The sequence below is a fragment of the Aristolochia californica genome, unplaced genomic scaffold (assembly GCF_029961685.1).
Source record: "Aristolochia californica isolate CCGP_79_NKW_82.1479 unplaced genomic scaffold, dmAriCali1.0.hap1 SCAF_3, whole genome shotgun sequence".
In the NCBI taxonomy this organism is placed as follows: domain Eukaryota; kingdom Viridiplantae; phylum Streptophyta; class Magnoliopsida; order Piperales; family Aristolochiaceae; genus Aristolochia; species Aristolochia californica.
Window position 1 is genome coordinate 10,399,754 of NW_027181992.1, and position 13,861 is coordinate 10,413,614.

At 35.9% G+C, this 13,861-nt stretch overlaps 1 protein-coding gene across 1 annotated transcript; it reads right to left on the reverse strand.

The window, feature by feature from the left end:
* Positions 1-1,632: 1,632 nt before the first annotated feature.
* On the reverse strand, positions 1,633-2,154 carry LOC137959330 (uncharacterized). Its single transcript, XM_068806735.1, has one exon. It carries the CDS (start codon positions 2,152-2,154, stop codon positions 1,633-1,635), a length of 522 nt encoding a protein of 173 aa, XP_068662836.1.
* Between the last annotated feature and the right edge of the window lie 11,707 nt (positions 2,155-13,861).

Sequence of the window (13,861 nt, forward strand, 5' to 3'; positions counted from 1 at the left end):
ACTATACAAGTTGGTATACGTCATTTTGTCTTTTTTCTTTTTAAGTGGTGTACCCTTAAGGGCATTATTGACATTGTAAAATTCATTCTACAACTATAAATAAATCTCAAAATGTGTGGAGAAGAGCATCCAACTTTTGCCTCTCTTGACTCCAATTCTTCTCTTGTGATTTCTCTCATCTCAATTTCTTCTTCTTTCCCATGAGTTAGGGCTCCCTTCTTCTTTTTCCTCCTCCCCTCTCTCTTTCTTCTCGTCTAAACCTTTGTAATCATGAGAAAAATGCCTTATAATTAATATGGTATCATAGCAGGTGTTCTAGGGCCTTGTTTTGAAGCTACTAAAAAAAAATTCTTTAGCGGAAGGAAGTGCACATTGAGAATAAGTTTATGGCTAATATTGGAAGAATTAGCATGGATGGCATCTTCCTTCTAAAAAGATACTCTCCTTGAATCTTGTTGGTTGAGTTTTTTTTTAAAAGGTTGATCAACTCTCATTGTTTCCTTGATTCAAGTTCCAATTAATTGTTTTTTGCCCATGGACATGAAAGCTTCTTTAGCATGCATAAGCATGAATTTTGAACTTTAAAAAGATTCAAGTTTTTCGTCCTCTCTTTTGAACTGTTTTCTTCCATTGTACAAAAGATTAATTCTTTTGAGTTTCAGCCTCCATGCTCTCTTAAAGTGACTGGAATTTGTATCTCTTCCTCTTGAAACTATAATTTACGGTTTTTTTCTTTGAGTTTTCTCGTACTCTTCAAGAAATTTTTTGTTCTTAAATTTTGAGTTCTAAGGATACTCTCAAGGGCTGTTTTCTTTTTGGACATCATAGTTCCCTTTGAAAAAAAAAACTTTTTTGGGATTCCTATGCACGAATTGCAAAGGAAAACTTTCCTTTTTTTGATAGCATGCAAAGTTTGCCATCTTAAGTACATTTTCCCTTGTATTGAATTCATTGATTGAATCTCTTTAAGTCAAAGCTCCTTTCATGTTAATAACGTAGAAAATGCACACACTACCTTCCTTGGAGTTTGGAAAAATAGACTTTCTTAAAATAATTATATCCTTTCAAGGGACCTCTCTTGGGCTCAGTTTGTTGAAATATTCCTTATAACAAGAGATCTTGTTGATCACCTTATCAAATCTCTTCCATCTATTAATGAGGATGATGCTAGATATAAAATATGGTTAAAAAAAGATATTGACATAAATTGGTTGATTAACAACATAGTGTTACGGTCCTTGACCATAGACCTCGTCACTTGACGAAGTGAAGGATCGTCAAGGGGGACGAACCAATGCGGACAGTCTTGCATGGGCGACCTATCTTTACCGAGAATGGTTAAAAAGGAAGGAATTCATGAAGAGAAGAAGCCAGGCCCATCAAAGGGAGACCTGAACCTTGGGTTCGTCAAGGAGAACGCCAATCCTAGGTTCCTAGAGGAGAACGTTGATCCTGATTTGGGTAAAATTCGACTTGCTTTCTTTCCTTCCGTCAGTCTTCTTAAGGCAAATCACACCAAGGACTAGAATAATGTTTTTACAATACTATCATTATTGGCTTACAAGCTACCATAGACTGAATTAAATTACATACAAATCCTAAATTAATTGAACGATCTTCTGAGTCACCAACTCACCCGCGTCGCGTTTGAATGACTCGTTCGGCTATCCAGTCCATAACATCACTTCGCCCTTGGGAAAAGAGTTTGTCCTTAAGCTCGAATGTAAGAAAGACGTGTTGGAATACTTGTAGGTCTTCCCAAGTGGCTTCTGTGACATCGGTATGGGACCACTGAACCAGTATTTCTTTCCTTTCTGCATTTTTGCGAGCATGTAGAACTTTGATGGGAGTGAGCGAGACTTTACCTTCTTCAATCGGTGGTAAGGAAGGAATGGTAGTTGGTACTGATCCTTTGAGTGGCTTGAGCAGAGAGACATGAAAGACATCATGAAGCTTGGACTCTGGAGGAAGCTGGAGCTTATAGGCAACTTGGCCCACCTGCGGGATAATGTTGAAGGGCCCAAAATACTTCGGAGAAAGCTTGTCCCGAGTGCCCGCAATTGAATTTTGACGGTAAGGCTGGAGGCGAAGCCATACAAAATCCCCTGGTTTGTACTGAACATCATGGTGACCCTTATCATAATAGTCCTTCATGCGAGCTTGAGCCTTTCAAAGGCGTTGGACAACATAGTCCAACAATTGATCTCGACCCATAAGAGCTTGGTCAACTGCATCCACTCTTGTGGACCCCTTAGCATACGAAAGTAAGCGAGGGGGATCCCGGCCATATAGAATTTTTATTGGTGTCTCCTGTAAAGCCGTGTAGAATGATGTGTTGTAGCAATATTCCGCCCATATAATGCATTGCACCCACTTTTTTGGATTGTCCCCCACTAAGCACCTTAAATACATTTCAATTGTGCGGTTCACCACCTCAGTCTGGCCATCGGTTTGAGGGTGATAAGCGGAGGAAAGTTTCAGTTTCATACCACATAATCTAAATAGGTCTTTCCAAAAGTTATTGGTAAAGACAACATCCCTATCACTGACTATTGATTCCGGAATGTCATGGAGACGAACAATATTCTCAAGAACACTTGGGCTACTGATGCTACTGTATAAGGATGTGCCAAAGGAATGAAATGTGCATACTTGGAAAAAAGGTCAACCACCACAAAAAGAATAGACTTCCACGATGCCTTAGGGAGGCCTTTAATGAAATCCATAGAGATGTCCGACCATACTTGGGTGGGAAGATCGAGTGGTTGTAGTATCCCAGTTGGAGATAAATGGTCGGTCTTGTTCCATTGACACACCGAACAAGCAGCCACATACGTTGCAACTGTGGATTTCATACCTAGCCAATAAAAATCCCTGAGGATCTGCTGTATAGTTTTGTGTAGGCCTTCATGAGTACTATCATGATAAGCTAATAATGCAACCGCCACCAAGGGAGAAGTATGAGTTAAATATATGCGCTATTTATAAAGAATAATGTTGTCATGTATTGACCACTGGGACACCATCTTGCCCTCTGCAATTTGTTGGGAGAGCTGCTACAGTTCGGGTATGCTCTGGTTCTCTTTGTGGATGGACTCCAGTAAAAGAGGTGTTGGCTGACTAATGGTAGCAATTTGGAGTACTTCATCTGAACGACATGAGAGAGCATCAACAACTCTGTTCATCGGACCCAACTTGTGTTCCACTCTAAAATTGAACCCCATTAACTTGCTAAGCCAGTATTGTTGGGGAGAAGTTGATATACGTTGGTTCAACAAAAACTTCAAACTGGAGTGGTCAGTGCGGATGATAAAAACTCTGCCCCACAAGTAGGGTCTCCAATGGCGGACGGCCTTCGCTAAGTCAATGAGTTCTCTTTCATAGGTCGGTAACTTATGATGGTGGAGCGCTAGCTGATGGTTGAAATAGGCTGTTGGATGTTGAGATTGTTGAAGCACCACCCCAATACGGCTTCCAGAAGCATCACATTCTACCACAAACACTTCTTCGAAATCCAGTAACTGAAGTACCGTTGCAGAGGCTAAAGTTTGCTTGAGAGTCTGGAAGTCTCCGTTGTGTCATTCCAGTGGAAGGCATTACGGCGTAGCAGGTTGGATAAGGGAGTTGCTAGGGGCGCATAATTGTGGATGAACTTTCGATAGTAACCTGCTAAGCCCAAAAATCCCCTTAAGGCTACAATGTGTCTCGGTGGTTGCCCCTGAAGGATAGCTTCAATTTTTCCCGGGTCCATGGTGACCCAGTTGCTGTAATAACGTGACCTAGATAGGCCACCTGAGTTCGACCAAATGAGCACTTTGAACGTTTTAAATATAGATGATGAGTCCGAAGGAGTTGGAATACCAGACACAGGTCTTTGAAATGTTGAGTCCATGACTTTCTGAAAATCAAGATATCATAAAAGAAAACTAAAACAAAATTTCTGAGATAGTCACAAAATACCTCATTCATTAAGGCCTGAAATGTTGACGGGGCGTTGGAGAGACCGAAGGGCATGAAAATGAACTCAAAGTGACCATGATGAGTACGAAAAATGGTCTTCTCTATATCAAGAGGGTACATTCTGACTTGATGATAGCCTGAGCGCAAGTCTAACTTTTTGAAAATTTTTGCCACATGCAATTCATCTAATAGCTCATCCACCACTGGTATAGGGAACTTGTCCTTAGTAGTCTTGGCATTTAATTCCCGGTAGTCCATGCAAAACCTTCAGGTGTGGTCATGTTTCTTCACCAAAAGAAATGGAGAAGAGAAAGGGGAGGTACTTGGTCTTTTGAGGCCTTGTTCTAACATTAGTGTGCAATGCCGTTCAATTTCATCCTTTTGAAGGTGGGGGATTCTATATGGTCTCACAACCACCACTTCGGAGCCAGCTTTCAAACGAATGTGATGGTCACTGTGTCTCAATGGCGGAAGACTTATAGGTTCTTTAAAGAGGTCTGTAAAGTCTTCCAGCAAGATATCTAAATTGTTCTTTGTGTGCTACTGTTGTTGCAGTCCATGAAGATGGGCTGGAACCTCAATCGGTTGGAGCCTCAGTGTGACGGCCCTGTAGTGTAATCCTTTCGTTGGCAATTTCAAAGCTCATTGTCAACGCAGTGAAATCCCACAATATCGGCCTTAATGTCTGGAGCCACTTGATGCCCAAAACCATATAAAACTAGTGAGTGGATTGATAAAAAATTCTACCAATTTGTTTGTTGACCCCATAACTAGGAACCTTTTCCCCATTGGCAACGGAGACTGAAGTGACTGGCTGGGATTGAACTGGAAGTTGTAAATACTTTGTTGTTGTGAAGCTCACAAAATTATGAGTGCTGCCTGAGTCCACAAGACCTAAGAGTGGCTGATTGTCAACTATGGCACAAACCTGCATTGTTTTGGTGGTCTGGAGTTCTGTGATGGCGTTTAATGAAATAGCAGGCTCTTCAGTGTCTAACTGTTCTATTTCTGGTTCTTCCAGTTCCCCATCTTCAATTTCTAACCAGAAGAGTTTCTTACATTGATGCCCGAATGTGTATTGTTTATCACAATTGTAACATAACCCCTTTTCTCTACGTGCTTCCATTTTTGCTCTGTTTAATTTTTGGATGAACGTTGGAGTGGTTGGGGAATTTTTAGGGGTGGAAGTAGTAGGGGCAGTAGCACTACTTCTCCACTGGGATGTTGTGGAGGACGCTCCCGAGCTGTTTTTCCCACTTTGCCACATTGGTCTTCGTGTTTGAAATTTTTGTTTGGCCTGCATTGCCAGTGCTAAATTCATTGCTCTCGCCAAATCCGAAGGTGCAAAGAGTTCCACTTCCAACCGGAGATGCTCATTTAATCCTACTGTGAACAAACTGACATGTTGATCAACTCTTACCATCTTGTTGGCTCGAGTTAACTTTTCTTGAAATTGTTTTTGGTATTGTGCTACGTTTCCAGTTTGTCTTAAGAGTACTAAATCGCCCAAAGGGTTGCTTTGAGTCGGCGGGCCAAACCAAATGGTGCACAATTCCTTAAATTCTTCCCAATCTATACCCGGATGTTCCAATTCAAGAGTGATGTTATGGACTCGATAGCCGAACGAATCATCCAAAGGCGACGCGGGTGAGTTGGTGACTCAGAAGATCATTCAATTAATTTAGGATTTGTATGTAATTTAATTAAGTCTATAGTAGCCTGTAAGCCAGTAATGGCAGTATTGTAAAAACATTATTCTGGTCCTTGGCGTGATTTGCCTTAAGAGGACTGACGAAAGGAAAGAAATCAAGTCAAATTTTACCCAAATCAGGATCAATGTTCTCCTCTAAGGAACCTAGGATCGGCGTTCTCCTTGACGAACCCAAGGTTTAGGTCTCCCTTTGACGAGCTTGGATTCTTCTCTTAATGAATTCCTTCCTTCTAACCATTCTCGGTAAAGATAGGTCGCCCAGGCAAGACTGTCCGCACTGGTTCGTCCCCTGTTCCCCTTGACGATCCTTCACTTCGTCGAGTGATGAGGTCTATGGTCAAGGACTGTAACAACATTTGGTATCAAAGCAGGCGCTACGTTGTGAGTAGGATTCTCCACGGCTACGGACAATCACGTCACCTGGAGGCAGCTAACCCCTCGTCGTTATGTGGGTAAAATCTGTCGTGGTGGTCGGCTTGTGACGGGGGGTGTATTGTTGTGGTCCTGGGTTAAGTACCTATGCCTTCTGTTCCTAAGTGGCCGGTCGTTTGGGTAGTATTGGCTAGGTGATCAACACATAGAAGAAGGTGTGGCTAATAATATTGTACACTTAGATATGATAAAAAATAATTGACACGTGTGCTAAGTTATACTCCCTACTGATAATTTTCAAGACTTTATGATATTCTTTAGGCCAAGTACAACGCCAAACAAGAAGGTAATCTCAATGATTTTTTTTGTAAAATTAAGAGGTTTTCTATAAGATTGGAAATTGGCACAACCATACTCCACTAATGTTTCTATTCAAGAAAAACAACAATAAAAGTTAGTTGGAGTAATTTGTTTGGATAATATGAAACTCTATCTTGATGTGGCAAAAACTCAATTTTTCAGAGCATCCTTTGGTGATATATGTGACACAATGTATCAAATTATAGTTAAAGAAGATTCAAACGCCCAAGATACCAACCAAACAAACACATTTGCCATAGTCTCTTGAGGACAAGGCTCCTCTACAACCTCAAGAGGTCAGGTAGAGGGGGAAGAGGTTGTGGTAATAATTCTAGTAGAGGATGATGTATGTCTAATTCTTCAAATTCTTGTTCTTGCACTTATAGTGATTTATTCAATCATGAATGAGACAAGTGTCAGAAGCTTTTGTTGAGCTAAGTGGCTTCTCAAGAGGAGGGTGAATTGAAGATTTAAAATTAAATATAATGTGCTTAGTGTGTTAAAATAAAATATGAAAAATACTTAACAAGAACACACAATAAGAAAATAACGATTGTTTGTTCTTGATATTCCCCTCATGCTAGTCATCACCCAAGAACCCTCGCTCTGGAAAATTCCACTAATAAGCTCTATTAATTAAAAAATATACGAAAATTTTTTTGGCTCTCTTTAAGCCAAGTGTAATCCCCAATTACAAAATTTAAGCTCTCCCCTATTGGGCACTCTGTTTCTAGATGTCAGACCTTAGAATACCAATTCTTCAAGATTTAAGTACTAGAGAACCTCTGTCAAAGAAATTTAAAATACAAAAGAGAAATCAAAATTACAACTTTCTTTGGAGTGATAGCTTTTGTCCTAGTAATCTTTAAGCATGTGAACTGAAATATATAGGAGTTTGATAAAAACTTTGAATGTAAAGAATGTGAAGATAAAATGAAGAGTTAGGCAAATTTGGAGTTTTTCCCAAAATCAGAATTTTAAGCCCAAGAATATACTTCTAGAGGTTTGGTATGCCGATGTAAGCTCAATTCATTGTCCTCTACGAGTTTGGAAGCTTATTTATAAGTTTCCCAAGCAAACCAGCCATTTTTTTACCCATTTCCAAAAAGTAGCAAAAAATGTTGATTGATTATTGGAAAGATATGATCGATAAACCATGTATAATGGCTATATTTTTGTGTTCCCTAAGCCTATTGATTGATCAAGGCATCAATCAATTAGTTTTCAAACTTTCAAAAAACTCATTGATCTATCAACCTATTTTGATTGATCGATCATGCTTTATAGAGTTGGTTACATATAGTTTTGTACGATCAATCATGCTTTATAGCCTCTTCGTGACAATTTTTGTATGATGCTTGAGCCAATGATCGATCATCCTTAGTAAGTTCTGTGAGACTGTATTCTGGATGATCGATCAAGCCCATGTAGGTTGATCGAGCATGCAAAATGCGAGTGTATGATTTTGGCATTTGAGCAGGATATAGGCTATTCTAAGGGATTTATCAATTGTAAAACATTTTATAGTACCAGTACCAAGGAACAACTGTGAATCCTCTTTCAATTCGAAGATGGTGAGAGATGCCAAAGCACTTGAAGTATTTTCATCTTGGCAATTTTGATTGAACCAATGCCAGTATGTATCAACAATATGATTCAGTTAGTGAAAAAATTGACATTGATTCCCATTTGATGAGACGATGGATGATGGTTGCTTATTATTGTGAAATTGATCAAAAGTATTATTTTTGAATTGGGTGAAGTTGTTATGTTTAGGGGGCTTACATGGATTTTTATTGAAAAATCGGTTGTTACTTTTTCCCTTTGATAACTTGATGGCAAAAATTTTGTTCACCATCATGGCTGAAAATAAATCTCCAAGTGTTTGACTTATCCGAAGATCATGACTCTAGAGTATTGGTAGAATTTCTTCACAAGTTGGCAATGGAGGTCAAGCAAGCATTGTTGTGACCAAGGTTATATGGGGCATTTAACCCATGGAGAAGCCAAAAAGATTTGTCCTCTTCTGAAATAGGACTTTGTATGGTTGCTATAGCATCACATAGTCCTTTGAATTTTGTGACATAGTCATTCAAAGTTTGATCTTTTGTCTTCTTCATTGTTTGTAAATCTTGACGGAGGTGCATCTTACATACCTTTGAGTGATTTTCAAAAATTATTTCTCATTTTTGCCATACATCCCTTGCAGTTTTGAGTCCAACCACATGGCAAAGAGCTTCTTTAGCCATTGTAGCATTGAACCAAATAACAAGTAATTGGACTCTAAGCTCCAATTATTCGAACGATGGATTTTATCATGGATGGAATATCACTAACAAATTGTGAAGGTGGCATAATAGATCCATCAATGAATCCCATGAGGTATTGAGATCTCAAAACCATAATCCAATGACTTCTCTATAACACATAGTTGTTGGAGGAGAGTTAAATTGAAATGAGTGTAGTAATAGGTGTAACTGACACGAGAGACGGATTTGAACGTATAGAGATGGCATTAGTACTTGTGACAATTATAATAAGAGATGGAAGTAAAAAAGACTGAAAATTGATTGAAGTGTTAAGAAGAGAAGATGAATTCAAGAAGTAAAAAGAAGAACGCTATGACAATGTTTATGAAGAAGGTGATAATATAAGAATATGATATAAAATTAATGAAAGAGCACCTACCTGTTTGAATGAGATCACCCTCCTCAAGATCATGTCGTCAACTTTGATACCATGAGAAAATTTGAGCCACCATGAATTGAGTGAATGGATGAGTAAGAAGGATGAGAGAGGTTCGAAGCATTCAAGACAAAAATATGAAAGATGTATAAATTTATTAGAGGGGCATTCCACTAAATTTGATTTTTTTATAAATTCATTTTCTTCACGAAAGATTAAGCCATGAGGGTTAGATTATTTATCAAGCATTATGATCATTAGAATAGTTTTGAATTACTAAGAATTCATGTCTAAAGTTAGTAATTAGATACAATTTAGTCATGAATGTTTAGATAAGCATGGTTGTCAACGACTTACAGTCAAACACCCTACCACCTTCCTGATATCAATAGGTAAGAAAGGGCAATACGACTAGATTGTCATCCCACTTATCATTATATTAATGACTATCATGTGTATGATTACTACTAAGTACATAAAGAATTAATAAAATAAAAATAACAAATGATCATAATAGCATGATAATTGACCCTAGAGATCTACTCTCTTGCCATGATCACGGCCATGGCTTTAATACCATTTAACAGGATCAAACACGAAACTTAGAATTACTAATATATTTACTTTGCAACATATTCACAATATAGTTTTACAAAAGAAATTAGAAAACGAAGAAACGACTTACAACACTCAAAGGATCTTTAGATTTCCTTCTTAACATATCTCAGAATCACTGAATCGATGCCTCTAAATGAGAAGAGCGCTTGAATTTATGGGCAAAGGAGGTCAGGATTCAAAACATTTGGAATTCAAACTTTACATGTGTCAAAGACTTATTTGACCGACTAACATAATGCAAACTTAAAATGATTGGAAGTCAAGAGGTGCTTTATGTTGATGCTGAGCACCAACATATTTTGGCATCATTGATGATGTAAGGCGATGGACTTAAAATTTATTGAAATCCACATATTCCTTCTAATTTTGTTATCTTCTTATTTTTTACTTGAGAGAAACTTATTTGTCTACTTTGTGTTTCCCCTTTGAGGTGATTTGTCTACTATAGCCGAATCCCAAATATCTTAAAAGTACCAATATCTTTTGAAAAGAATTGGTTAGTATACTCTTCTTCAATAAGAGTCTTTGGTTATTTTTGGTTGACAACAATATGGTTCTCTTTCCAAGGCTCATAGAACTCTTTAATTTCTTATGGAAGAATGTCTAGTTTTGGTCCAAATAATGTCCACCATTGGTCGAGCCATGTAGGAATATCTCATTCAACAACTGTATTTTGTACTTTGACGAACCTAGAATGTTTTCTTGTGGCATTTTCATAGAGAAATACATGCATGAAAGCATAAATATAGTCTCAATATTTGCATGGGTATTCTTTGTCATCTACTTTTTCCATGGAATAGATAAATGAGTTAATTCCCCAATCATAATGATATGGTAAACTTGATGAAAAAGAACATAAATTGGTTATGGTTCTTGTTGCGTTTTATCCACAACTTCAGCCATAGATTTGTTGGCAGAAGGGAAGGCTCTAATTGGAGCCACTAAGAAATTATCCAACAACATTATTTTGGAGTGACTGATGATGAGGTAAGTGAAACAAGGTTTCCCTATGTAAGTATTTCCCTGTGAATTTTGGGGGTGTCTTCCCCTAGCCCCCTAAAGGACTAAGACATTAGTATTGGAAAACATAACAATACATTGTACTTGTTATAAAGGTACACATATAATTGATTTAATACAAGGAAAGTAACTCTTTGTGAGCTTCAAGAACATAAATCTTTCTATTGATAAGGTAATCTTGATGAAAAAGGCGACCTTCAAGAGCATAAATATTTCTATTGATATGGTAATCTTGATGAAAAAGGCAAGTTATCCTTTCTTGGATAGCAAGCCTATTTCAGATAATTTGAGGCAGATTGTGGAATACTTCAACAACCACCAAATTATGCTTCAATTTGATAAATTGGCTATTTTTCTTCATTTTCATTTGATAAATACTTAAGGCTTTCATGATTGAGTAATACTCTCAAAAATTCTCGAGTAAGAAAATCAACAACCGAATTATATTTCCCTTTGATAATCTTAATATAAAATTCAAAAACAGATAATTGAGATTGGCATCTAGAAAAAGAAATCTTGATGCTAGATTTGAATATCTTTTCCAATAATTGGTTTTAGTGTACTATAGTGAATTCTTAACCAAATATTTGGCTATGAAGATCATTTTGAAATTTTGCAATACTTTTACCTACAGACAACATTTCCTTTTGAATTTTTGAGCAATTTGTTTAACTTGGATTCTATTTTATAGAATAGAATCTAACTAAAATTTCTTTATTATTTTTATCATGCTTTTACTTGAGAATTCCTCCCAATCCTATATTAGAAGCATCGGTTCAATAATTTTGAAATATAATGGATTTAGCTAGATGTGAAGAAGGAAATATTTTTTCCCTTTATTTAATTATCTAAACAGCTCAGGTGCACTTCTTTTCCCAAGGAAGAGCTTTCTTTTGAGGTTGTTGATACAAAGTTGCTATATCTTTGGCTAAATCTTTGTAATAATATGACACATAATTGAGATAACCTAAAAAATATTTGAAACTAATTTTGGTAAGTTATTAGATCAAGGAAATTTGAAGCAAATTTGATACTTCTCTCAATAGGAATAATTTGTCCACGAGTAATATTATATCCAAGAAGTCTTATCTCTGTTTGACATAATTTAATATTTGGGAAGGATATTATGAAACCATTTTTTTTTCTGGTAAGATATTTAAAAGTCTCTAATTATTTATAGAGTTGTTCAAAAATTTTAAAACACTATAACATCATCAATGTAGACAATCATATAATCTGAGTAGAGAATAAAAATATTATTCATGATGTTTTGTAACTCAGAAGTACATTTTTCAAACCAAAAGGCATGATATCCCATTCCTAAATGAATCATGCCAATTGAAAAATAAGATCAAAATGGAATCTATTTTTAAATTCTAGGGAAAAATTTTCAATTTATATTTATTTAAGATCCTAAAATAAGAATATTGAATGAAATTAGAGATTCATTGTTTAACAGAACTCAAATTAAGTTCTTGCAACAAGAACTCTCTTCTTTAAAAATTTCTAATCAATTAAAGACATTAGGAAAAATATTAAAATTATAACTGAAAACTTTCAAAATGAAGTTTGCAATAATATTTCTAATGCATATTAGGAATGAAAAGACTATACTGTTACTCTTTCCTATATAGACGAATTTCATTAAAAGATCATATATATATATATATATATATATATATATAGAATGTGTGTGTGTATGTGTGCATATAGAGTTTTTATGTATATTTAATATTTTTAACTTAACAAATTTCACTTTAAGGTGATTTATTAATTATAAATACGTTTTATTTTTATATTTTATTATTATCTATTACTATATAATAAATGTTTAAACAAGGAATAATAATTTAAAAAATGAAAATCCACTTCTACATATAAAATTATTATTTGGGTCAGTAAAAGCATCAAACTTAAAATTAGTTTAGTTTATGACAGAAAATTGCATTGAAAAAAGGAATTTGTTTTAGCCATATTTTTTTTAAATCAATTAAATAGGACCTTTAAATTGACAAACCCAAATTGCCTCTCTCTCTCTCTCTCTCTCTCTCTTGAAATTCTTTTCTCTTTTGAAAAAACTTTTTCTTTCCACTCTCATCTTTAAACTAGTTTCATATAAGGGATACTCAAGTAACAAAACCATCAACTAGCTATTATTCTCTCAACTTGATTGAAGACCAACCTCCAAAATCATCTTTGTAACCTATTACTGCCTCAAAACCTATGCAATCCAAGAACAAACTCTTCAATGGTAGGAGTATCTCCAATTTTCTTGAGGTTACTAGGATCAATGGCAGGAATATCAACATCGATAGCCATTACTGCATGCTTTCCTATGGCTATTCTCCCCACAGTCATGAAGCTCACATTAACACTCTCCTCACCCCAAATACTACATAATGTACCAATCATATGGCCGACCAATAAACAAAATATATTGATACCAAATAAAAAGAATCTTTAATGAATACTTATTTTATAAAATAATCTTTCAACAACATAAATTTCGTAAAAATGAAACATTTATGTTCAACCTTACTTCAATACCTGCATAGTCGCAGGAATACATGGCCCTTAGCAAAAACCATGCAAATAAGAAACAAAAAAAACAATGAAAATTGAAATAATGATGCGTAATACAAAAATAAATAAATAAATAAATAAATAAATAATTACATAAAAGAAAGATATGCAGACCAAATCAATAGTTATTACAATTCGTATGAATTGGTTGACATTGAATTGAAACATAGTACTAGCTCCAATAGACATTGAACAACCAATATAGACAAATTTTGTTCGGATATTTTTAATTCTAAAAAAGAAAAAGATGGAAAAGAAGGATACCTTACTCTCGGAGTGGTGGAGAAGCTTACTGCCTTAGCTGCAATGGGTAAACCCGACCAAGTCGAGATTGTGAGCCTCCAACTCGTTAAGAAACAACAGATAGAAGCAGTGTGTTGAATTTATGGAAATGAGAAATAGTTCATTGACTTCATTAACTTATTATAATCAGAGTACATGAACCTCTATTTATAATAGAGGAAGGTAGAAGAGTCCAATTACAATAAAACTACATTTGTCCCAATTACACCCAAACTCTAATACTTGATGATAACATAATTAAATAACTCG

Bases quoted from the DNA above. Each gene is read 5' to 3' on its own strand.
- LOC137959330 (XM_068806735.1), bottom strand. From the start codon at position 2,154: ATGAAGGACTATTATGATAAGGGTCACCATGATGTTCAGTACAAACCA.